This window comes from Synchiropus splendidus, chromosome 13 (assembly GCF_027744825.2).
Source record: "Synchiropus splendidus isolate RoL2022-P1 chromosome 13, RoL_Sspl_1.0, whole genome shotgun sequence".
Lineage (NCBI taxonomy): Eukaryota > Metazoa > Chordata > Actinopteri > Syngnathiformes > Callionymidae > Synchiropus > Synchiropus splendidus.
Genome location: NC_071346.1, coordinates 14,967,947 through 14,993,785, shown reverse-complemented (window position 1 = coordinate 14,993,785; position 25,839 = coordinate 14,967,947). Strand labels below are relative to the sequence as shown.

At 44.1% G+C, this 25,839-nt stretch overlaps 5 protein-coding genes across 6 annotated transcripts; 3 read left to right on the top strand and 2 right to left on the bottom strand.

Annotated features, from left to right (window-relative positions):
• Positions 1–6: 6 nt before the first annotated feature.
• On the bottom strand, positions 7–3,873 carry LOC128769676 (crystallin J1A-like). Of its 2 annotated transcripts, none has more exons than XM_053883594.1 (10): positions 3,784–3,873; positions 3,440–3,506; positions 2,928–3,104; positions 1,818–1,916; positions 1,658–1,750; positions 1,440–1,596; positions 853–968; positions 703–780; positions 482–621; positions 7–412 (listed from the first exon to the last, which is right to left on the bottom strand). In XM_053883594.1, exons 2-10 carry the CDS (start codon positions 3,504–3,506, stop codon positions 314–316), a joined length of 1,026 nt encoding a protein of 341 aa, XP_053739569.1. In that variant the 5' UTR covers positions 3,784–3,873; the 3' UTR covers positions 7–313. The 2 variants fall into 2 exon arrangements, with proteins under 2 accessions (XP_053739569.1, XP_053739570.1); XM_053883595.1 differs by having other exon boundaries at positions 3,777–3,825.
• Positions 3,874–5,701: 1,828 nt separating this feature from the next.
• On the top strand, positions 5,702–12,508 carry casq1a (calsequestrin 1a). Its single transcript, XM_053883261.1, has 11 exons — positions 5,702–5,986; positions 9,238–9,331; positions 9,412–9,512; positions 9,656–9,767; positions 10,596–10,669; positions 10,741–10,871; positions 10,936–10,981; positions 11,060–11,114; positions 11,189–11,289; positions 11,368–11,442; positions 11,746–12,508. The coding sequence occupies exons 1-11, from the start codon at positions 5,750–5,752 to the stop codon at positions 12,091–12,093; spliced, it is 1,374 nt and encodes a 457-aa protein (XP_053739236.1). The 5' UTR covers positions 5,702–5,749; the 3' UTR covers positions 12,094–12,508.
• Positions 12,509–13,737: 1,229 nt separating this feature from the next.
• On the top strand, positions 13,738–15,590 carry si:rp71-1g18.1 (uncharacterized protein LOC559922 homolog). The gene is made up of 4 exons (XM_053883996.1): positions 13,738–14,024; positions 14,153–14,256; positions 14,379–14,457; positions 14,559–15,590. The coding sequence occupies exons 1-4, from the start codon at positions 13,847–13,849 to the stop codon at positions 15,356–15,358; spliced, it is 1,161 nt and encodes a 386-aa protein (XP_053739971.1). The 5' UTR covers positions 13,738–13,846; the 3' UTR covers positions 15,359–15,590.
• A 237-nt stretch (positions 15,591–15,827) lies between these two features.
• LOC128769818 (tripartite motif-containing protein 5-like) lies at positions 15,828–19,780 on the top strand. The gene is made up of 7 exons (XM_053883821.1): positions 15,828–15,879; positions 15,941–16,201; positions 16,354–16,425; positions 18,013–18,105; positions 18,481–18,562; positions 18,856–18,945; positions 19,652–19,780. Exons 2-7 carry the CDS (start codon positions 15,941–15,943, stop codon positions 19,654–19,656), a joined length of 603 nt encoding a protein of 200 aa, XP_053739796.1. The 5' UTR covers positions 15,828–15,879; the 3' UTR covers positions 19,657–19,780.
• Positions 19,781–20,002: 222 nt separating this feature from the next.
• Positions 20,003–25,229, bottom strand: tox4a (TOX high mobility group box family member 4 a). Its single transcript, XM_053883308.1, has 9 exons — positions 24,802–25,229; positions 24,679–24,744; positions 23,905–24,195; positions 23,594–23,824; positions 23,048–23,365; positions 22,887–22,967; positions 21,499–22,134; positions 20,507–20,649; positions 20,003–20,419 (listed from the first exon to the last, which is right to left on the bottom strand). The coding sequence occupies exons 1-9, from the start codon at positions 24,904–24,906 to the stop codon at positions 20,362–20,364; spliced, it is 1,929 nt and encodes a 642-aa protein (XP_053739283.1). The 5' UTR covers positions 24,907–25,229; the 3' UTR covers positions 20,003–20,361.
• Positions 25,230–25,839: the final 610 nt, after the last annotated feature.

Below are 25,839 nucleotides of genomic sequence, written 5' to 3'. Positions count from 1 at the left end.
GACATTCATTTTTTTTTATTGCAGAAAACCACAATGACAGACCATGAGCAAGAATGTTTCACTTCACCATAGACGAAAACATCAGGACCTTGCCCTTTAACAGTTTAGACAAAGCCCTTCATCAATCACTCTGGAAAAGCTCCACAACTTTCTACAATGTTCTGCCTTGAAGGGCCCATTTTATGCAACTATCGGGGGTCTTTGAAGGGTCACACACAAAAAATTGGGGGAAAAGATCTTGACCGGATCAGCTATTAATTGAGTAGATCGAGCATAATATGGGACCTTTAGCAAATGAGCAGCCAGAGCCCAGCTACTGGTGGTGCTGCGTTATCTTCTCAGCATGCTTCAGCACCAAGTCATATCTCAGCGTCTTGGACTTCCAGGAAGATGGAATCCCCTCCAATCCAATCTGAAAAAATTCAGTGTTAAACCAAAATGCTTCAAGCGATCATCACCCATACTGAAGTCAAGAGCCTACCTGCGCCCCAACACAGGCCCCGATGAAGGACCCCCTGCTGCAGGTGCACCCACCACAGCTCATGGTGCCTCTGATGGCCTGCTCATACTGACTGGCCGTCAGAACTCCATGAAGAGCTGCTTGGAATGCACCAGGCAAACCTGCAGAGAGAGAGAGAGAGAGAGAGACAACGTTAACAACTAGGAATCTGAGTCATATTAGAAGTGTTTCCAACACCCTACCTCATGTGTTTGGAAACACAGCGGGGATCAACTCCTGAGGACTTTTCTGTAAATTCTTCTGCACCTCTCGAATATGACCTTAGTGAACACAACAAGACCCTCAGTAAAATATCATGACGTCTCCTGAGCCAACAAAAAATGCTCATGTACCAGCCACTGCTTTGTCCAGATCCTGTGGCTGCTTTCTGTTCGGGTCATTGAGCTGATCCAGCACAGCATCAAGGGCTTTAGGATCAGGACCATGCAGGATGAAATGCTCCAGGAACCTGCAGTGCATTATAGACACCATGGTTATCACAATAACACAAGAAAATGGGCAAGAACAGACTGTAGATGCTAACAAATTAAGATTTACTAAGTATGTATGTTTCCTTTGCGTATTATTTTAAGCATTTACTTTTGCCTCAGCAATAACTGAACAGTTGTGCGGCCAGAGTTTTCATAAATTAGTTAATTTTCTTGGTCCCAAAAAGTTAAAGAAACATTGATATTGATAAACTCAAGTTATTTTATATGATCACTAAATACTGTTTAGTGATTGAATACATCTGTTTATTAAATAGATGTATATTTACTAAACGCATGCAGTAAAACATGTGGAAGGCGATGCCACCTTTGAATTACTTCAGTACCTTTTGGTTTTGCCTGGAAACCAAAACAAAAGAAAGGCTAATGGACGCACCATCTTTTAGCATTCTCGATAATAAAAAAAAACATTAAACATTAAATCTAAATACCTGGCAGCTGCGAGAGTCTCAGCGACACACGCATCATTATTCTGAGTCACTCGAATGGCCTGCTCCACCTTCTCCAGCATCTCTGGCATTCCCGCATAAAAAGCCACAATCGGCGCCAGCTTGGCGATTCCGTCTACCTGACAGTCAGTGGCACATCCTGCAAAGGAGAATTTTAAAACACTTGGACAGTGTTTCAGACTGCAAAGACAAAGTCTTACCAGTTTCCTCTTTGCCCAAATCGACGTTCTTCAGGAAGCTCTTCAAACTTCCATGTCTCCAGGGTCCATCTATGGGCAACTGAGGTCTCGGGCCTGGTTCATGAACACATTAGTCTATAACAGAAAAGTCTTCACTCACTGCTATTGGGAAGTTACCTACCTGCTCTATCTCTGTACGGGTCATTGACAGGAGTGTCATACTCTGATCCAGGGCCGAAAAACTTGAGTGTTCGCTGCTTCAGATCCTCAACATTTAAACCTGCACATAGGTTAACAGCGCTTGAGTCATGAAGACAAGCGAAACTAGCCGCATGTCCAGGACGTTGTGGAACATCTGGACACCTGATCACATGATATACAGTGGTACCTCGGTTCTCGACCACAATCCGTTCCAGACGGCCGTTCGAGAAGCAATTTGTTCGAAATCTGAATCGATTTTTCCCATTACAATGAATGGAAAAAGAAATAATGCGTTCCAAGCCTTAAAATACTCTTTTGTAGGAGTGAATGTAGAGTGTCTGCTGCAGGTGCGCTGTTCCTCTATGTGTGTGGCTGCTGCATGTGGGAGGGGTTGCCGAGTGAGTGACGTCTCTCCAGAAGTGAAGAGGTGCCCGGTGCGTGTCCAGCTCTGAATGTGCGCTTCTGTGCAGTTTGGCTGTGACAAAGTCATAAACCAAGTAACGCTCTGTCCCAGACTCGCCTCATCCCTGTCCCAGCTCCAGTTGACAACAGGACATCAAACCCTGGAGTGAGCGCTCCAGCCTCAGAGGTGTCGAGAGCGAGCACCTCCCCTGTGACACTCTACCACGGTCCAGAGTGGAGACAGGAAAGGTTTTACACCTCAATATGAAGAAAAAACAGCCAGCAAATGTAGCTAACAGGACACGTCTGCATACAGAGGCTGCGTTATACACAATAACAAAGCGTGTTGTGGGTCAGCTGGTCGGTCCGCGCACATTATGATTTTTCTGGCTTTTTTTGGGGGCGTTCGAGTTCTGGATTTTCATTCAAATTCAGAAGCAAAAAAATCTAGAAATTTAGGTTCGAACTCCAATTTGTTCTAATTCCGGGACATTTGAAAACCGAGGTACCACTGTACAGTATACACATATAACTCTCCAATCAACCATACTCGGTAACACGTACACAAGTTTTGTGTCAACATTAACGACTTCTTATAAAAGTACTTTTTATACATGTTAGATGAAGACATCTTTGCTAAATACAACATTAATTTGGATTTGAATATTTATCTGATGTTCACACCCACCTCCACACTCGGACAGAGACTCCAGCAGGACGAAGGCCTGGTCTCCATAGCAGCTCTGCTGTCCAGTCTGTCTCCTGTAGAAAGGGTTTGCTGACTCGCTGCGAAACTCAGGGTTTGGATTCTCAGCGAGAATGCCCTGCAGCTTCTGGAGGTCATACACCCAATGGAGAGGCTGTGCTGTAAGGTCAAAACATGAGTTTGCACCTTTACTACCACATTACTTTATTGATTAACAACTTTCTGTAATTGACTGATCAATCTATTTATTCTTTTATTTTCTTATGAAAAGCTCAGGCAAGAGGTGGGAGCGTCCAGCTGCGCGTCACTTTCACTCTTCACTCTCTCACTCATCTTCACCTTCCCTTCACTGTTCATTACACAATTTGGAAGAACTCCAAGTTGGTTTCACAACATCTACTTCCTGTATCTTCCTCCTGTGGCCCTGCCATTCCTACATGTGCATTCTGTCTTACAAATGACTAGACAGCACAAGTTGATAAGAAAACACGTACCTGCTGCATCCGCCACAGCTGACCCTACCACAGCCCCTATGGCTCTTTTGGTCAGAGCTGCGGTCATCTGGAGAGTAAAATAAAAAACCACGTGTAAAACAAAAATAACATAATGAGCAACAGTTGCATTCACAGCAGTCAATAAATACTATATAATGCTATATATATACTTATATATACTATATAAGAACACATAACAAGCCGAAGTACGAAACATTCGTCGAGTCTCCGACATGAATTGTTCGCTTCCGGCTTCGTAACTAGCCCACAAACACGCTGAATTATTTTTCACGCCGCGAACAACCACTGAATTGGCTAAAATTAAATCAATGCTTACTGTTTACCTTGAACTCCGACAGCTGTCGGAAGCTCGCAGTCCGGCTTCTTCAACGCACTACGCGGTAGATCAGAGTACTGGTGAGCTCACTAGCGCCACTCAGAGAACGGCGTGAGAACCGCAGCAGAAAAAGCGCTGGTGTGTTTTCAGGCCTTTATAAACTTAAGCCGTCTGAAGTCTGAGCAGCTATAAAACCAACAAAGACTCTATGTCTCAACACAGCGTCCCATATATGGATTAGTTGTCCACTAGATTAACCTTTCTTTAACACAAAAAAATGGACCAACATGAATGTGATCATTTCCTGTGACTGATAATGAACATTAAACATTATTTATGTTCACCACGGTGATCTGAAATGTGCTTACGGTTACCATTCCCTCGGTTAATAATAAGAAATTCAAGTGTGATGGAGTCACGTTATGGCAAGCAGAAGACTTTTGAATTCAGGTAAAGCCCATTGAAAGTGATACTTTGTACTTCTCTCGACATACGCTTGCATGAATATTTCAAAACAAGGCGTTGATGGAAGCCCGAGGTTCCCCCCTGTGCAACCCACCCAGATATAAACACGCATGTGGACACAATAAATAACTTCCTAGTGTATTTAAGTCTCTCTTCATGTGACAAGCCTTTAAAGAGGCTTCATAATGTTACTTGAGATGAACATGCACTCTCGTACTCTTCACTCTCGTCTTCTTCGGTGCAGCTGAAATAAAGGGTGTGTTGAGTGTCTGGGTTCAGAGGGTGTATCACGACACCATGTATCTATTCATAGCTTTACCTCTTCCCTTTCAATTGGTAAGGAAATCCGATCATTGCATATACTGTCTTTGCACAGAAACCATGCTGGAATCCAGCTTTGTGAATGAATCTCGGCTCCTAAAATCTGGCAGCGTCCACCTGAATTAGGTGTCTTGCTGGCAGCAGGGCCGGTGTCTTGACTGTAATGTCCCAGACTGACCCACTGGCACATTCTAGAGCAGTGCCCTTGCCAACGGCAGCAAATAAGACGCCAGCTCTCCCTCCTGATATGTACTTCTCCGTCCTGCGTCCATTATTTTTAGCTGAGATCCATCTACTCTTAATATGGGAAGAGATCGCTTCATATTTGCCAGCGCCTCTAAATGCATCAGCTTCCGCCTCAGCGGGCAAAAATTCTTCTCCACATCATTTTTATATATTTAAATGTATTTCATGAAATTGCAAAACTCTGTCTTTGAGCTGACATTTCCCTACTCCGCACACTTTCTCCTCAATTTGACATGCAAAGTCATGAGTGTGACCAGGTCCTGGAGCTGCTTGGTTTCCCTCAGCTGGGTTGGAAAATGACTGCATGATTTAACTAAAGGTCGTGGGCATCTGCACTGAGACGTTGCCTCCAGGGCATTGAAAGGTCTACTCACTATAAAGTATCGGTGTACAATGACCATAAAAACTGATGGATGTGACACCTACAGTCGACTGAGGGCTGCGACAGGAAGTGGACAACTACAGAAGGAGCAAATTTGTCTCCACTAGCCAACACTGTTTAACTTAATGTCATGTATGTAAAAGTAGCTTCTAATAAAGTTGCCTTTAACCCTCCACAAGGCATTGCTATTGTGACCCTAGACTAGTGCCAACAGATGTAAAGTCAAGCGAACATATGCTTTATTTCGCTTAAGCCCCCGAAAATGTGCGCTCTAGATTTCTAGGTCCAAGCCCAGCCACTCTGCCCTCACCACCCTCCCTTTCCTTAGCCCTGCCATGCTCAATTACACCCCACATAGACACCCACCAACACCTAAGTCAAACTTAGCCCAGCCCCCTCCAGCACCCTGCGCCTCACAAAAAGTTGCCCATGGGTTTTTTTTTAATAAGGTGGACGCAGGAGTTGGTCTGGCTCTCTTCTGGGTGACGCGGATCGGAAAGGGGTACTTCACACGTTCACCGAATTTGTCTGAAACTGCAGGGTGTCTCAGAGCGGAGCCATGAAGTGGACCTGGGTGCTGGTGGCGGTTTTGCTGTCCTTTGCTGGGATTTCTTACGGCAAGGAGAGCCTGGACTTCCCTGAGTATGATGGAAAGGACAGAGTCCATGACCTCAATGCCAAGAACTTAAAGTCTGTGATGAAGAAGTATGATGTTATGGTGGTGTACTACCATGACCATCCCGGATCCAGCCGCGTCGCCCAGAAACAATTTGAAATTGAGGAATTGGCCCTTGAGGTGGGTTGAGATGGTGGAAGAAATGCTGATAGCTGTTTGAGGGGTTCTCACATGTGACCCAGATGTGTTGTGTTCTGAGGTGCTGAAGGTGCATGACTATCAGTATGAGATGCATTTCGAGCTTGAGAAGAAGCTGATGAGTGGGGCCCACCTGTGGCAAAGAGCTGAGTCGTGAGACTTCAGCTACCAAGCATGTGTGTTATTTGTGTGAGTGTGGACGCTGCCATCCGTCCGGCCTGGTCCAGCTGCCCACTCAGAGGTTTCGCTGCATTCCTCGCCGCGAGCCATGACATCATCACTCGGCATTAAATTGGAGTGTGAAACAGCTTAGTGAGGTCAGCTCTCAGGTTACCAAAATACTGACTATCAAATGTTGCATACCGAAGACACATATTGAGTTTCTCTGAAATCTCTCCTTATTATTGACTCCACCAAACCTTGAAATGGAAGAATGATAACTCTCATTTCAGCTTTTCCGCATAGAACCTGATGATCCGTCATTTACTGTAGATCTCCAGCAGTGTGGACCTGTCAGGTGCCAGTCTATTGTCCCACTCTGGTGCACATTAGGTTTGTCTCCGAGCAGAGATTAATGTTCTGTGGTGGCAAGTGTTATACAAAGGAACATCATGATACAAACCTTTCGGAACCATTAAATATTTAACATTAATATCATATCATTGCATTAAATAGTGTGTTTCCCCCTTACACAATAGCATTATTATGTTGCAAGGTATGTGTGATCTTTCATGGAGTTATTTTATGAATACTTACATAAAATATGTTTTATAATCTGACCATTGTTGAATCCTTTATCAATTTTACTTTGAATTATTTACATATTAATTCATTTGCTTTCATGCCAAATTCCCTATACACTAAACTTTGTTCACTTGAGTTACATGACTAAACTGGTAACCTGATACTGATGTTGAAATGCAAGAAGGTTGCAGGTCCAAATCTATGTTTTCCCCCATGATGTAGTGGGGTTATTGTCTCTCAAGCGGTCCCTCACATCTTGCCCTATGTAGCTGGGAAAGGCCCCAGACATCCTGAAGGGAATGAACGGAACCTAATAAATGAACAAATCATTGGTGTTAGCATAAGAAAGCTATGTCAAAAGTCAGGCCCGGGGACCATTTGTGGCCTTTGATCACATTTCTTTTGGCCCGTAACTAATAAACAAGGCTGTTAAGTAAAGCTAATAAATAAAGGCAACCAAAATAAAACCGACAACTTAGAAGAAAATTCTGACTGCGAAAAGCACCACATCACAACTTATAAAAAAAATCAATCGAAAACACCATAAAGTTTAGCGTTATAATAGCAGTGCTGAAGGCCAAAAACAGAAAATAATTATTGCTATTGCTATTATTATTATTATTTTTTATTATTTTATACAATTTAACAGGTGTCAGCAGAAATGACAATTAGCCCGCCATATTCATCAAATCTGGTCTACTAAAACAAAGTTTTTGGTCAAACCAAAAACAAGTAGTATATCAAGTCATCAAGTAGAAAAAAAAACAAAATAAAATTACGTCAGAATGATGCATAATACTCCCTCAAACTGACAAACAGCGACGGGAAGAGACCCTCTATTCTTTTCTCTAGAGTTTTCTTAACGCAAAATATTCTTCGCTCATGGCTCTACGTCACTCTGTCTCTTATCATAAAATTATTTTCAGTGTAACCTATGATGATGTTTCTTTCTAACTGAGTGACGTCATGGTCATCTTAAGTGTAATATTAGCATAATATTATCTACATATTGCTTACTGTTGTATATGTCTATTGTAATCTATTTTAACACTTTTTTAGATAAAAATATTTTATTAAAACAGATCCAAATTGATACTTTTAATTATATTATTTAGTATGAATATTTTCCCTCTGGCGTTAACTTTAGTGTGCTTTGTATTATACAATGAAATACAACTTCACTCGCCCAGTGTCTGAAGTGGCCCCCACATTTTCAGACTGAACATCACTGGGTGACACTCAACTCTTCAATCAGAGCTGCGCTTCTATAAAAAAAGTGATCAGGGAGATGACTGGCTGATGGCATGGACGCTGGAATGTGAAGTAACTGTATGACCTGGTGACTAATATCCAGGGTTTTCTTGTGAATTGTGCACACAGTGGAACCGTCTCCTGCCCGTGATAACAGCTCAGCTATAAGTGATAGATGTCGATTCGTTGTGTTTTCATAGCCTCGAGGATCTGTGCAGTTTTTGACATATTCTAGACAGCCGGTCTGCATGAGGGCGTTCTGGCTCCGGTACTGCCGGCTCAGCTCTGTGCTTGCAGTACTGTACTTGTCAGCGGATCCTCGAGTGCTCAGCATCACTGCCACCTCACCAAAATAGTCCTTGGGCTTGTGTGGCTTCTGAGCTATATTTAACTGGAGGATTTTTTTGTAGCGGCTCACTTATCTTCAGAATTAAATGGAATTATGATTTGCAGATAACATCTAGTCAAAGTTGTCCCTTTTTGTTATTGACTTTTTTATGATGAATCTGGGGCGGCAGTTCTATTTCAGAGGTGCGGCAACAAAGGCAACCAGAAGACAGTTAGCCATAAGAAAAAGGCAAGATGGAACGTGATGAGGGACCATGAAGCCAAGACTAACACTAGACAGGCTCCACACAGTTGGCCTCATTTTTGAAGACAATCTGGGGTTTTCTCTTAATCTCTCTGGTTGTATTTATTGACTTTAAACTAACAGCGCACTACAGAACGCTGCTGCTGCAAATCCAACCACAATTTCAGAGTTTAAGAATTTATTCTCCCTTGTTTTTTTTTAGATGAAGATCTAATGAATTCTGTGTAATTCTTTTTTTACTCTGTCACAGTTGAATCTATACTGTAATGGATTCCTTCATTAGAAACAGTATACGCTTGATTTTTGTTTTTGTTTTTAACAATAATAATCTGCCCTGCCCTCCTGTGAGAGCAGTTTTTCACCTGCTTGGGTGTGTGTGTGTGTGTGTGTGTGTCTTCTTGCCCTCCAAACAAAGTGAGACAGTGCGCCACACGTTCTCTTCCACCTCGTTGGTGGATCAAACTGTCAGTCATGTGGTTCATGTTTCATACAGATTTAGAAAGTGCATCAGCAGCGCTCTGAAAAGCAGCTTTTATGGTCATGAAACCAGTGTGACACCACTTTGTGTTCCTGTGCGTCGGATGGGATGAAAATTTCAAGGAAAGAGGAGGATTTCGGGTGCTGACCTGGCGCTTTTGTCTCCCAGCTTGCAGCCCAGGTCCTGGATGAGTTTGAGGACGAAGACATTGGATTTGGTCTGCTTGACGCCAAGCATGACAAGGCTGTCGCAAAGAAACTAGGTGAAATGCGAAAATAAAATTTTGAAAATCGCAGTTATATACGGCAAATGTATTGTGTTCTCACCCGTGTCTCCTCACAGGCCTCGACGAGTCTGACAGCATCTTCATCTTCACTGAAGATGAGGTCATTGAGTATGACGGAGAGCTGGCAGCTGACACTCTCGTGGAGTTCATCTATGATGTTCGTGAGGATATAGTCTCCCAGTTAATAGCTCCCAGTTTGTAGAAGCACAACATTTCTTTCAACTTCCTGATGGAAGGCGACTTTGGCGGTTTCTCCCGTTCATGCTCTTCCCTCCACCTCCTGCTGTGATTTCTGTCTAGGTTCTTGAGGACCCCGTGGAGATCATTGACAACAGTAGGGAGCTGAGGGGCTTTGAGAACGTTGACGAGGACATCAAACTGGTGGGCTACTTTAAGAGTCACAAGTCAGAACGTAAGAATCTGCACTGAGATTGCATGACTGCGTGTGGTACCTGTATCACATCACATCGCATCACATCACATGACAAGACGTCACATGACAAGATTGAATTTTCCTGTACTTCACAGTTTTCCTTCCTTAAAAGAAATAATAGATAAATAAAAAAAGAAATATATTGAAAAAATACTGTGTAAGAAATTGTCTGTTCATCATTATATACATGTTTTTATGCAACTCTTACTACACATGAAACACATTTAGAGTCATTCACAAAGATTAGCCTTCTGAATGAAACTAGCCAACAAGCTAGCGAGCAGCTAGCATATATAAATAGGAAAATTTGATTTGTCATTTAATAATGAAAATTAAGATTTTTTTTTAATAAATCTAATCGCAAAACTGCATGGTTTAACATCCAGACAAATTCTGTACGTACCCCATTCATCTCGCTTATAATTGGACGTTGGCATTCCAACCCAGCCGCGCAACATCTTGTTGTCCTTCATTGTAATAATGTGCCAGATTATGATAATAATACCAAATCTGAAATTTGAATGAATTGAATATAGTTACAGTGCACTTACAATACAATGCAGAGGCAACGTATTTTTATTGAACAGTCTTTATATTCATGGCTGGAGAGACATTTTTGTGTTGAATTTATGTTAATTTCTTGTCTTGAATAAGAGAAAAATAAGACAATAAAGGGTCCTTAGACTCCTACGCTTGTGTCTCTCCAAACTCAGCTGATCTAAATGACAGTGTCTCCTTTAACCGCAGTTAAATCCAAGCAGACTGTTGTTGTACGCAGCACTCAGTCCAACACACGTCTCATTTCAGATTTCGATGCGTTTGCTGATGCCGCTGAGGAGTTCCACCCTCACATCAAGTTCTATGCCACGTTCAATGCCAAGGTGTGTCTCACACGCAGGGTTAACGTTCATCAGCTCTTCTGTCATTTGCTAAAGAACATTTTTATCAAAAGGTGGCCAATGCTTTGGAGATGAAGCTGAATGATGTGGACTTTTATGAGCCCTTCATTGACGATCCAGTCACCATTCCAGGAAAGCCCTACACTGAGGACGAACTGGTGAAGTTCATTGAAGACAACGACAGGTGAGTCATAAGTCACAAACGTTGGTGATGCTCGGGTGGTAATGGAATCTTCTGACTTTTGAAGACCAACTCTGAGAAAGCTACATCCACACAACATGTATGAGATCTGGGTGAGAACCTCTCCATGAAATGTCTCAGCAATAAAAAACATGATTCTAAGGCATCTAACTGCTGTTCTGGTTTCACAGGAGGATGATGTCGAAGGTGAACACATCATCGCCTTTGCTGAGGAGTCTGACCCCGGTGAGGAGGATTGGCTCAAAATAAATGTGTCGACGTTGTTCTAATGAGAGTGTATTCCTGCTGTCCGCCTCCAGACGGCTTTGAGTTTCTGGAAATCCTGAAGAAGGTTGCCGAGGACAACACTGACAACCCAGACCTCAGCATCGTCTGGATCGACCCTGATGACTTCCCCCTTGTAAGGAAGAGGATATTTCTGGCCGCCCCACGTTTGTCCAGTCTCTTTTGTAACATCTTCTTCGATATTCCACTTCAGCTTTTGCCTCACTGGGAGAAGACTTTCGGAATCGACCTGTCCCATCCACAGATTGGTGTTGTCGATGCTGGCGATGTGAGTCTCAAAAGTTTGGAAGAACTTTTGGAAGAACAGCCTTGAACCTTATCTTGTAAACTATTTTTTAGTAGTACAGGGGTTGGTCAAAATAATGGAAACACCTTCAAGCTTTCCAACCCCTGTAGATAAAGGCTTGTTTATGTTTCATGAGCGAGGCACCAAACACTGCTTCAACCATTCAAGCTATCAAGCAAAAAGCAATGCGGGAAACAGAAATAGCCAGGATAGCCAAGTGATTGATCTTGATCTGGTGCACTGTTGGAAAGAGCTCTCCTCATGTTGGTTCTTGCTTGTCTGAAGGCTGACAGTGTGTGGCTGGACATGGATGATGGAGAGGACCTGCCATCAGTCGATGAGCTGGAGGACTGGATCGAAGACGTCCTGTCGGGTGAAGTTGATCCCGATGATGATGATGATGATGACGACGATGATGATGATGATGACGATGATGATGATGATGATGATGATGACGACGACGACGACGACGATGATGACGATGATGATGACGACGATGATGACGACGACGACGATGACGATGATGATGATGACGACGACGACGATGATGACGATGACGATGATGATGATGATGATGATGATGACGACGATGATGATGATGATGATGACGATGATGATGATGATGATTTTTAACCACGTAAATTCACACTTAAAGTCTGACCAAGGCAGTTACAAGAGTCGACATCCTTCACTCTCCCATCTCCCCTTTTTTTAACTCATCATCTTGTAAAAGCCGTGGAATCATTTTTGATATCTTGTCGTCGTCTCCATTCTGCATCTCACCCAAAGTAATATTCCAACTCATCCTCCTCCTTTCGCTCATGTATCGACCGATCCTCTGTGTCACAAAGCCCCATGGTGCCATCGCCCCTCATGTAACTCCGGTGCAATAAAAACAAACAAAAAAATCATTTCAAACCCATCCACTCTTAATGATTTTATATCGTGAAAATATTCATTCTCCCGTAAAAGTGGGGATCTGAACATGTATGTCGTTGTCCACCAGCGGAGGCTGTGGACTTGTTTCTGTGTTCACTCATTTTAATGTTAGCCGCAGCATCACAACTAACACCAGGATGCTGCCAGACTTTTCTTACAGGCGTCACCAGCTGTCTCTTGGAAATCATGTTCAACTGTGCCTTGACATTGCAGTACATCGTGGTGGTGTTTTCTACAATGACCAGGTGAACAGCCACATTCTATTTTTGTAAAAAGAGAAATGAACAACTGTAAAGTCTTAAATAAATAACAGCTTGGACAGAAACGCTGCAACTTGTTGCTGTGTGTGCATGCATGTATTGAACAGCTGAGTAGGTGGAAGCAGACTTCAGACATGAGACTTCAGACATCAAGAAACAACGCGGCAGCCCCGATCAAGGACATGAGTGGCCAAATATTTGTGTGTGGATGTGTTGATAACAGGGAAAGGAGAGACTTGCACCCAAACAAGATCAGCGTAGCTCTCTTGAAGGCCTGATGTTCTTCTCAAAAACACTTGTACTGAGATGTGGGTCATCACATTTTATAGCTCCAAGCTTCCCATTGGAAGAGGTGACTTCAGCTATGATTCTGCGACACATAAGTCATAGTATCTGCCTCCTTGGTGGGGCAGTGAAATATTACTGAACTCATTTGGACCACAGGCCGTGAGTTTAGAATCCAGCGCCAGAACTTTGTAGTAGTTTGTGGTTTTGGTTTGTTGACTGATGAGAACTACAAATGAAGTAAAAGCAAAAAAAAAACACAAGTCATGACCCCAAATGTGCTCATGAATCAAATTCAGCTCAAGTAAAAATAAAAGATCAACACGAAAAACTTATATGACACATTATCATAAGAGAATATTACAGTAACAGTGTTCAGCAACTGTCTGTTAAAATCATATATTTCCTGTTAATAGCTATTAAAACACTGCTGAAGAACTGAATAATGTTCACACAATTCTGTGGTTTATTGCACATGAAACGTTACGTGTTTTACAGCGTGAATTAACCAAAGAAATTACATTTTTTTTCTTTATTGCAAAAATGAAACATACAGTTATGAAAAAACTCTGTGGATGGACGATGTAAGTATCAGAACCATATAAATGAAAATGGCAATAATAATTATTTAAAAAAAAAAAGCCAGAAGAGATGTAAAGCTGACTCAGTTGATTCACAACAAAATCGTATGGACAATAATAAAGGCGATCTACTTTGATCTGTTTCGTCAGTTTAAGCCACACACGACCTGCGCATGCGCGGCAGTGCGACCCGCCTACTTCCCTGCTCGCTGCAGCCACATGGCCGTGGAAGACTGTAAATAAATATCCACACAGACGCTCGCCTTCTGCTCTCGGCTGACCAAACCGTTCCCGCCTGCGCTGCAGCCCTGTCGGTTCACGATGTCGTCGGAGATCCAGGCGCAGGTGGAGTCCTTGTTGTCCTCGCTGATAAAAGTCGCCGCGGTGGAGTTGACCAAACTGTTCGAGCGCAGCCTTCGCGCTGCTGTGGTGGAGTCCCGTGAGGACGACCCGCAGAAGAAGCGGAGCATCGGCGTGCAAGTGGAGCCGAGCCTCCCTGGTATGTTTCGTGGTTGTAACTAGACTCATGCTCCATGCAGACTCACACACAAACTCGACTTTATTGACATCCTGATCTTCTGAAGGAATGTTTCCTCCCCTCCCCCCACCCCACCCTGCAACCCCCAGGCTCCCTACCAGTGTGTTTGGGAGACACCAAAGAGGCGGACCTGGAGGACGTTCTCTTCTCTGACGAACATGCAGACATGAAGTGTTCCCCTCTGATCGAGCAGGTATGTGACCGAGGATCTGTGCACTTTATTGATCATGTGATCCACTATTGAGTTTTCATCGGTGGGACACAGATGCTGAGCCACATCTGTCTTCATGGTGCTTCCCAATGCCTTGTTCTCAGGTTCTAGCAGAGTCTGTGGTCTTGAGATTCCTGGAGTCAGCAGCTGACTATGATTCTCTGACTCACACTGCCATTCAAGGTGAGTGAGACTTGACCGGCTCGGTTCTGGTTGAGTTTCTGGTACCAAAATAAAATGGACAGCGATTTTCCCAGGACTAAAGAGACTGTGTTTTCCTCCAGACTCTCAGGAACTGACGCCTGAAGACTTGCAAGTTTCACCCATGAACCACAAGCTTCTCTGGCTTGAGCCGGAGTCCTCCGATTCAGAGAGGTTCGTGAATCCGTTGATCCCGAAGACGGAACCCCTGGATGCTCTAGAGGAGCCCCTGCTGGCATGTGTCAGTACCGTCAATGGCGTGGCTTACAGCCCGTCCACCCTGGACGGCGCAGCCACGCTCCCTGTGCCTGAGACGACTGAAACAAAGTCGGACAAGATGCTCCTTCGTCCATGCGTGGTCGAGCTAGTGGACATTCTCAAAGTCCCGAATGTGTCGGCTGAGCTTCCCGAGGATAGTTCTGTGCCCAAAGACCTGCGGCGACACAAGGGGCATCACACGGGCAGGCGCATCTGCTGCTTCACTCCATGCGGGCGCGATGTGTGGCGGCTGCGCCTGCACACCTGCAACACCTGCGGGAAGGTGTTCGGCCGACGGAAGATTCTGCGGCGGCACCTGCGCTTCCACGCGGGGGAGAAGCCCTACGTGTGCTCACGCTGCCCAAAAACATTCACGCTGAAGAAGAGCCTTCACCGCCACCAGAGGTTCCACACCGGGGAGAGGCCACACATCTGCCCCCACTGCGGCAAAGGCTTCCACCTGAGGGAGAACCTGAAAGCGCACCTGAGATTCCACATGGGGAAGAAGCCCTACAGCTGCGACAGATGTGGCCACACCTTCAGGGTCATGAAGAACCTGGACAAACACAAGCTCAGCCAGTGTGGGTTCTTCGTCCCGTCGTTCAAGACTCTGGCCGGGTTGTAGCAGAACTGCAGGGTGGCTGACTACCTCAGATCTTGTACTGTTTTCACTACTGTTTTTACAGCCTGCATTAAAAAAAACCTGCTGATGGTGTCATCACATATGGCAGCACTTTAACTGGCCGATCCACAGGAGAAATCAGGAAAGGTTGACGTTGAGTCCAAAGATCTAACCTCATGCTGGCTCATTTACATTCCGTTTTCTAGATGTTTTTTACTTGCTGCTTCCATTAAAATTGTTCTACTGTGTGCTTTCTGTATTCAGTATTTATAATTCAAAAGTATTCAAGTGAATCCAGTTTTTCTTTTTATGCTCTAAACACAGCGCTGAGATGCGCAGTGGAGTGGCGACTTCTCAACCATGTGCTGGTTAATTGGACCAATGGAAGGTGGCCAGTTCAACCAGTAGAGTGAGCAGGCTGCTGTGGGACACACCCCAACAGGAAGTGGAGTGGCACATTGAGCAATGATTGTAGCTTCACAGTCAGTGTGTCGGGACTTGCTGCCGCAGCTTCTCACACAAAGGTAGGAGAGAGTTTTGGATGGTGCAGCTCTGTCTGTTGCTCTGATCCTACCACACTCTCAGATGACCCGCAGAGTCAAGTCTCAGCTGGAGAAGCTGCTGCAGTGTCCCGTGTGTCGCGACATCTTCAACAAGCCCTCGCTGCTTCCCTGTGGACACAGCGTGTGCGAGTCCTGCGTGGAGAGCATGCTGGACCACAGCTCCACGCTCCACTTCCGCTGTCCGGAATGTAGGTGTGCTTTTGGTCAGGCTTTTGGCTTGAAGAAAAACTTTGCGCTGGCGGGCATTGCAGAGGACTACATGGTGACCAGGGCCCAGGCAAAGGTACTCATGATCTTTGCTTCTCCGTAACTCCATTCAAGTCTTGTTTGAAAGGTCCAGACTCCCTCTTGAGGGCCAAATGTTGTTGTCTTGCCAAGACTGAGAAACAGCGGTCTGAAGCCACTTCTCTGGATGATATCATCCTTCTGCTGCAGGAGGTGAGAGAGAGGAACTGTCCCCAGACCTGGACCTCTGAGACAAGCAGGGCCCTGCAAAGCCAAGTGACCGTAAGTCTTCTCAGACGAGGTGTCGACTCACACCTTGACTGTTGCGCTGCTCTGGTGGAAGAACAGGACTTTCAGGTCTGTGGGTGTGCTGTGATTGAAATCACCTGTCCTGAAAACGTTGCCCTCTTTTCCAGATCAAACTGCTATTATTAGTGGGGGGTTTTCAGTGAGTGTGTGAGGTTAAGGTGTCTGTCTCTCTCTTAACTCAATGAGGGACGATCAACTGGCGAACAAAGAGACACAAATGTCATGTATTTTAACTCAGCATGAACAAAACCAGCCTGAAAGAGGACCAGCTTTAAATATGCGAAAAACCTACGCCTTCTTGTGTCCAGTTCACGTGTAAAAAGATCAAAACTCTTCATTCATGTTTTGTAAATTATATGTTTCAGTGATATTAAATATAAACCCTTTACGTTTTTGTTTTAACGTTAACCAAAAACATGGCCAGTTTTCCCAGTTAGTAGCCACTATTCAAAATCCTGTGCCAAATGTTCTTTAATTCCGTAATATACCTTTGGTGCTATACTACATGTTAAAAGTAAAGGCATCATTTTCCTCTTTAAAAATCATGATGAATTACTGACCGCCCTGTAATTTTTGGAAATAACAAAGGCACTGTTTCTTGGTGACATCACAGACAGCGTTGTCTTTACTCAAACCCTTTGATTTTTTTTTCCATTTTTATTCCCATGACGTATTGTCAGTTCATCTCTTGAACATATACTGTATAACACAAAAGGACTGTTAAAATAGTGCTGTTCGAATTTAACTGGAACAGAATTTCTTAAACTGAATAGCACTGCTAGTAGGTCGCTAAGATAACAATGTTTTATATTTAGATCAGTCAATCTAAATTCTATAAAACTCTGAATGACAACCTATATTTTTTTAATGTATCAAACTGACAGACATTTTATGTCAGGAGAACGTTTTAAAATTATTTTAAGTACGATGTATGATGTTTGGATGTTTTCAAGCTGTTGTCAAAGATTACAATGAAAGTGAAATTAATCTGGACGCTTCCAAAAAACATGTTTTTAAAAGGGATGGAAGGGAATTTAAGTGGCGTTGTTTTCTCTGTCAAGTCAAAAACTGTCTCTAGTGGTGCTGTATAAATGAGAGCAGATGTTGCATGTTGTCACAAACAACAGATGCTGAAATTTGTTTCCAAAAATTAAGGGCAGAGTGTAGGAATGAGTTTGGACCAGAACCTAATGGTATGAAACACACACATACCTAGGCCATGATGCAAAAGTAGCACAATATAAAAGTCACACAAATTGAAAGCACAAAGTAGTTTTTTTTTATTGCTTGCTTTTCTGTTCACAACATACTGGAACCCTACTAACTTCACATTGTCAGTGAAACCATGAGGAACTAAAGGATTGAAGTTACCGGTACATCAAGTTGTATTTTACATCCATCTCAGCTAAAAAATGAATTTTTATTGTTGATCAAAAAAACATATTTTATAGCTGAAGAGATATTCAGCCAGGGGTCAAAGTAAGGTGAGGCACTGCTGTATGAATGATTCCTCACTCCTCCCATTGTTGTGTTGAAGCGTCTTCTCTACATCTTGCGCAGGACTACATGGAACAGCAGTGTCGGACCCTCAGAGATCAACTGAGGGAGTCCAACATGCTCATTGAGCGTTTGAGAGAGGACGTCTGCAGGCAGGTGAGTCCGTCACACCTGGGTCTCTCACTGTAACCTTAAAAACAGGCCGCCCAAGAGAGAAGCGTGTTCTCCCATCCATGTGTACTGTGGAACAGCTGACTGCTCTTAAAGGAAGTGCATGATTTTCTTCACTACTGCTGAGGGTTTAATTCTTTTTGCACTTTCGCCGGCACAATCTGTCTTCTGGTTCCGAGTATTGGGCTGGATTATATTCCCTTTTCCCTGAATGAGGAATGTGGCCCCTCTGGAGTCCATTTTTAAAAAAAATATTTTGTTGCAATGGGAGCCCTTTTTTCTGGCTTTGGGCTCCAGCATGTGCATGTGCCTGGAAATACTGAGGTGTGACTGAGCCGCCTTATTTTCTCATCACAAAAGCAGGGGCTGAGTCCAGTGGACTCCTTCCTCACTGTCATCACAGTGGTGCTCTTCCTCCTGTGGGTCATCGTCCTCTATTACGGTAACTGATGAAACGTCGTCTCTCAGGAGAAACATACTGTTGAAACATCACATATAGCAGTTAATGATAGTTTAAGGAATGTTTATTTCCATTACTTTTTTTTTTTATCCCAGGAAAAGGGCCTCAACCCCCCCAGTTTAGAACCACTAGTCCAAAGTATTGAGCCAGTTTACAAATCCCCACAATAACAACACAAATTCCAGACATGTAACATTTACTTCATCACAAACCTTGAAGAACCTTTACGATTGTTACCTCAACCTTTCACTCATGTTTGAAATATCTTGTCTAAGTCTTCTGCTACTCGGAGCAGAATGAGAAGCTGGCTGAAACTCTGAAGAGGTACAAGAGTCAAGTGGAGGAATTCTGCTCCACGATGACAGGTGAGAGGCCACAATTCAGATTTGGAAGAATCCAACGTCTCCACTGCTCGATTAAGAATTACATTTGCCTTTTTTCTATAATAAAAAGGAATAAAAATGCATATTTTACCAAAGGTAAAACACAAAATCTAATATAACTGGATGAAGATTAATGGTAAAAGTGGCCAAAATAGGATTTTTTTTACGAGATAATATAATAAAAATAGCATTTTTAATTTCAAATGGAACAGAACTTTTATTCAATTTTAAAAATTGAATAAAAATTCTGGTGGGGTGAGGAGGCTTCATGAAACTGTGTCCTCATTTTCAGAGCTCAGCAGACGGCGCTCTGTTTGAAAATGGTGTGTCACTGAAAATGGGCTCTGAAAATGAGGACAGTTTCATGAAGCCTCATAAACCCATCACGATTGAAAGTGCTTTGATGAAATCACAATAAAATGTAAAAAAAAAACTATGTAGCCCTTGGTTTAGAAATGATGTGAGGCTTTGTTGAAATAGTTGGTCAAGTCCAGACATTTTACGGAGGACAGTGCCATCTGGTGGCCTCTGGAAATCAGGACAGTGTTTCATGAAACCTCATCTACCCATCACTAGTTGTGACATTAGCCATTAGCTAGCAGTTCCAGTCGTCAAGTGGACACTTCATCCAACATCATGTTGTTGAATGTACTGTGAGAAGCTGACGTTGCTGTTTTTGTCATTCCAGAGTGAAGAAACTTCTACACCAACCATGATTCCTGATGTTGATTTGGTAAACAGGTTCCAATGTGTACAGGTGTGCGAGAGAGAGAGAGAGAGATTTTTGTACAATTAAAAAAATAAACTTAATTTTGACAATGTACATGAGTCACAATAGTAGTACACTGTTGGCCAAAGCTGAAAAACACCCACCTGACTCAGACGAATTAAATGTATAATAGTGCAATGAATCATGACTTTACACCCATAAAATACAACTGAATAGTGCAGGAAAGTGACTAACACACTTGGATGTCCTCTTCTAAACTTTGAGTCAAGTTAGAGCGATTGTGGAGCGATGGAGAAAACACACGAGACCAACATGTTTGACTGCATTTGAACCATTTATTAGAAAACAAAAGGTACTAGTTCTACAAATATCTGAATGGAAAAGTATAAAAGGCAATAAACCTCGAAGGCCACAGTCACCAGCTTCAGTCAACTACGCAGACGGGACCGCCAAAAGTGACACGAAGGGTGCTGAAATTAATTTACATAAAGTTTGACGGTCATCGCCCTGGCCTGTTTTACCTGCGGCTGCCTTCATGTCACGTTTGAACTTGTGGAAATGGCTCCATGGGATTCCGTAAACTCTGACAAATATCTGTGTGACAGAGATAGTAGCACCAAACCTGAACCTACAGGGCAAATTCACAGCGCCGGAAACCGGACCCTGATTTACTTGACTGTCCCCAATGTCTCATTTCTGACGGAGCACCACGTCTGGAAGATCACCCTGGGAGGAGAACATATTCAGGGGTTAGTTAGCGACTGTGCCCACTGACTGAAGCAAGAAGGACAGCCACTCTGGCTGTGTTCTGACCTGCAGTGGTCAGCCACACACTGGTTGCTGCAGTACTCTTTGTCCCAGTCTTTGCTCTCCACCGCTGGTTTGTTACAGCCGTCCCTCACGCACACGCCAGTACCAGTGCCACCATGTTTGGAGCCGTTCACCTCCACCACATCCTGAAAGTTTGAGAACACTTAGACTACTTTTTCAGTTACGTGCATGCATCGCTAGAGAGGATGCAGTTGCAGACTGGAGAAATATTTCTTTTTATTCCATCAGATTTAACAATAAACAATTCTGCCTGCTATATAAAATGTTTAATACAAAAACAACCAGTCAAAAATGAACAAATGGTGATGTTTTAAGGGGGCAAATAAATTACTTTCAATGTAATTTAAAAATCTGTGGGGCTCTATAAATATACGTTCAAAATGCCAGTTCAGAATATAGTGTGTGACCACAGTGCTTGCAGGAGTGAGCGCTCACTGAAGGCCTGAAACCAAAATTGAGTAAATATCTTTACCTAATCCACTTAGTTGTTGGTGTTTTTGGCGAGGTCCGCTGAGGACTGCAGTCGGTTTGTAGCATTAGCCACCTGGATAACCACTTCCGATACAGCGTGACGTCAGTTCGTGCGACTCTTTTGGGTGTTGAGCTTACGTTGTTCTTAGAATATCAACTTTATTTGCTTTCTAGCTGAAGAATATATTGTAATATTTTTCACACTGAGTGGACTTAAAGTGTATTTTGTTTGATGTGAATAAACTGAAGTATCTCCAGTTTCTATAGTTTACTTTATACTTAAAATTGGCATATTCAAAACAAAAAATTGAGCATCCCAGTAAAGCACAGTAAGTACACTCCCCCATGAATACAATAGTCAGCAAGGTGAACTTTCACTTCCCACTGCTTTCTCAAAGGAACGCTGAATATTTTGTTTGTTTTAGCACTAAATAAATATGTTCATCTCCTCAGCAGGGAACACTCAGTCAGCAAAACTGCCTAAAAATAGCACATCAACTCACCTCATCTGAATTGCAAACGTCTGCCACCAAATCCTCCTCGTGATCCCCTGGTACGGTTGCAGGAGGCACATCTACTGTGGCACCAGACGTCCCAGAGCTGGGCACGATAATGGGCAGGGCGTCTTTGGCCTCCAGAGGGGTGGGAACAATTTTGATCTGCAGAGGAGGCGGTGGTGGTGTGGCCACAGTGAGACTGGCGCTGCTGCCCTCCCGGGGCTTGGCCTGCAAAGGTGGAGGCGCCGGTGCCATCTGCTGGAGCCGCGGTGGAGGCGGCGCATTCTGCATTTGCTGTAGCGGCGGAGGCTGGCGCGGCGCACCGGGCACCACGGTGCAGACCCCGCCAGGCAGCATGGTGACCACCTGACTGCCGGGACGCAGCAAGTGCTTTGGGATGATGATTTTGGTGACAGTCTGAGCAGGCAGAGCAGCGGGTGGAGGGGTTGTCTTATTGGCTCCTGTGCGGGAGCGCGTGGCCATCTCTGGGACGTCCAGGATGATGTTGGAAGCACAAATGTTGGTGATGGTGTTCTCCTCCACGGCGCTGTCGGTCGGCTGGTGGGAGGCTGGGGCCACCATCACCACTGGCAGAGGGGGCGGAGGGGGAGAGGGGGCGGTATCCATCTCCTCAGAGGCCGGCTGGGTCAGGACAGAGAAGGATTTAGAGAGGAAATGAGAGGCACGCTCAGGAAATGAAATGTTCTGAATATGAAGACACTGTTTCATGAAGCTTCATAAGCCCATCATTACTTCACAGGCCTCCGAAAGAATGAGCAGAAGACCATGGTGGACTTTTCAAGGGCGAGAATAGAGACACATGTTAAATGACTAACCCTCCAGGGTCCACAGATGAGCTATCACAACAGACACAAGGCAATAAAGGGATCTGATCTAATCGCAGCCTTACAATGAGTACTTGAAATGCAGCAACATCGGGGATGCCAAGTAGTTACTGCCTCCAAGTGGCCATACCAAGACACTCTCTGAGGCACTGAGCTCCTGTGTCTTGTGGTGGATAGGAACCTCTAGTGGCAGCATTTGGTTGAAAATGACACTTGATATCAGCATGCTCTTCAATCATTTTTCCCTAGTCTGATTTGATGTTTTCTGTGGGACTCCAGGTTCAATTACACTGATGCAGCAGCATTCCCACAGCTGAGGTGTTCGATGATTCACCCCAACCCCAGGTACTCGGGGTTAGACAGCGAGGGCACCCAAAAGAGTGTGCCAGTCCATCGCAAAAGGAGTTGAATGTTCTACACCTCCCAGTTTTTGGGTTTAATAACAGATTTACTTCTACCTCAGTAGATTCCCTTCTAGCTGCAGCATTTCAATTCTCAATCCACTGTGCTCCAAAATGCCCAGCATGAAAGACTCCTATACGGACTCACCTGGGACAGCTGGCTGGCTCTGTACGCAGCCAGAGCTTTCAAATACTCCTTTTTAGCCATTTCAGTCTTTCGTTTATACACCTGGAGATGACAGAGAGATGTTAAAAAACATGTAAAGAAATGGTCATTTGTTAAAGAATAAGATGGTCAGTGGATATGACCTGCTTTTGTTCTTCAGCCAAACTGTCCCACATGGAGGCCACGATCTTGGACACCTCACCGAAAGAAGCGTTGGGGTTCTGGCCCTTGATGGCCGCCTGAGTGTCTCTGAAGAACAGAGCGTATGCCGACACAGGCTTCTGAGGTTCATTGGGATCTTTCTTCTTCTTTCCCTTCTTCGCACCAGCAGTCGAGGTGGCTGGCGACAGAGAGGCTGGCTTCCCCCCGCTCCTCTTGGGGACAGACGTTATGTGGGCAGGGTGGGAGGTGATGCTGGACGAGACTGAAGACAACATGGGAGAGTCCACCAGAACGCTCCTCTGTAGAAAAAGAACCAAACAATCGTATGATCGAAGCAGGACAACGCAGGAACTTCATGGCACCATAATAAGCTCAGAGACAAGTTTCTGTTGCAGAAATTGAGCGAAGACCCTATTTTTTGTTCTGAAACCGGGTAAAAATTAAATGAAAAACAGTGGAATCAGAGCAGCGAAGTGAGAAGCAACGAACCCTCCTGGTCTGGGTCACATGCCAACAAACGCTCTCACCTTGAAGTCATCCATGTCCTCATCCTGGAGGGAGTCAGCCGGAGACGGTGTTGCCGACAGGGGCTGCTCCAAAGTTTCCCCATGATGACTAAGACCCAGTGACAGCTCCGTTTGGTTGATGGTACTGAGCTGGCCACTTTCCAGAAGACCGTGTCCCATGTCAGCCAGTTGGACGTCAATAGTCATGGGAGATGAATTGCCAAAATGTGACCCCATGCCATTCCCCAGCTCCTGGAGAAAGACGTGTGAACAAAGGGTAATTTCTTCTGGTAAAAAGCAACACTGTTACAATCGATTCTAGAATACACTACCAGCGATGAAGAGCTAAGGAGGCCTCCGCCTCCAGCCTGGACCATGGCTCCCATGTCCAGCTGCTCCAGGCCTTGGGACCCAGTGTTGACAAAGGTGGAGGCGAAAGAGGGGTCATTAGCCTCCACAACAAGGTTGCTGACCAGACTGCGGGAGACAGCAGGGCCCAAAGCTCCGTCTGACAGTTCGAAGTGTGGCACAGCATCTCCCATGGCGAGGGATGAGTCGGGGTCCAGCGAGATGGGGGGAATCTCAAACACCTCATCGCCAAGACTTGGAGTATGGAAGGTCTGCTGCATGGAGAATAGAGGTTCAAATCAGGCGTGACTGAGACTGAAGTCACTCTCGTAGTTACAGAAGAAACATGCATTTGGTAGAATTTTAAACTTTTACTTACATTTCAATAAATGTTTCAGTTGAAATATTTATCATCAAAACGCATCTATATATGGTATATAAATGTGTATATGCATTAAGACGTGTCTCACACTACTTCTGCTCAGTCAAAAGTTTAATGTCATCTGTAAATGGGTGTTAAATGTCTAATAAATGGATAAATCTCCACGCTTAATAAATGAACTTGCTGAGTACATAACTCTCATATCGTGAACATTAATGGAGGGATTACACAGACTTCATTGTATGGAACGATGTGACGATGAAGTACAATTTAAATTCATTTTTAACATGAGTTTCACAGAGAAGTACAAAGTAGCTAAGCGAAAAACTGCAACTAGGGAGCTTTTTCCCCAGCGTTAGACCCATAGGAAGCTTACCTCAGCGGATAAGAAAGGATGGGCCGCGCTGCTTATGGTCATAAAGCCTCCGCTGCTTTCTGCAAACTAACACAAACACTTAGCGCTTAGCTCATCGGAGGAAGTTTGAACGGTCGGCGTTACCTTGTTCTCCTCGGAGTAGCTGTTGAACGACTGCGTGTCCATGTACTCCGGTTCAACATTTTGCGGGCAACCCTCCGCCAAGCCAGAGTAAAAATTAAGATCCATTTCAACAAACGTACATTACGTAGTGAGCAACGTATCACAACTGTTTCGACTGAGTCTTCAAATGCCCATCACAACATCAACAAACCATGCTACCAGCTAGCGTTAGCTGCCGGTTTCCCACTCCAGGATGCTAAATCACCATTGCTGTGGGGACCTCAGGCTCACTGAGATACGTGGGTTGGAACTTCAAATGAGTCCCATTAATAAAGACCTAGGACGCCAGAAGCCATAAACAGGCACATATAAGTTCAGGGTTTCAAATCGAGGGCGAAACAAAAAGCCAGTCGCTGCTAACTGTCGCCCCTCGAGCACACTCTGCTGATAGATTCAGGGGCAGTCGGAAAAGTCACTGCTGATGCGCCGTGACTCTCCAGAGACACTCGAAGGGAAATGATTTCCGCCGAAATGTTTTGTGACTGCTTGATAAAACAGATCAATATGAAACTTCAGAAAATATGTAAGTGTTATATAATATTTTTTTTTATTTAAACTGTGTCATGTCATGTCTGAGTACGAGCTTTTAATGCAACAGGACAATGGTGACATTTTATAAGCAGTTTCATCTTTTATTTTTATTAAAGTTTGTCTAGTTCGTTTTTAAAATAGTAGTTTTTGCTTAGTCCTATATAAATACAAAAATAGACCAATCATATAACGTAAAAATACTTATTCGTTCCATGTCTTATTTTACATTTATTTCCTATTTCATCCAAATCAATCCATAGCTTTTCTAGTTATTTTGAACCCAGATAAAACGAAACGAAAACATAAACATAACTTCCTTGGCACATACTCCGTGACGTGTGGAACAAAGGACCAGGTGGGAAGGTGAGTCTCAGCCAGCTCTTTGTCACCCCCTTCCTGCGGCTGAAGTAGGAGCAGCACATCTAGTCCTGGAATTCTGTGAAGGTCACTGCTTCAGTACTTCAGCTC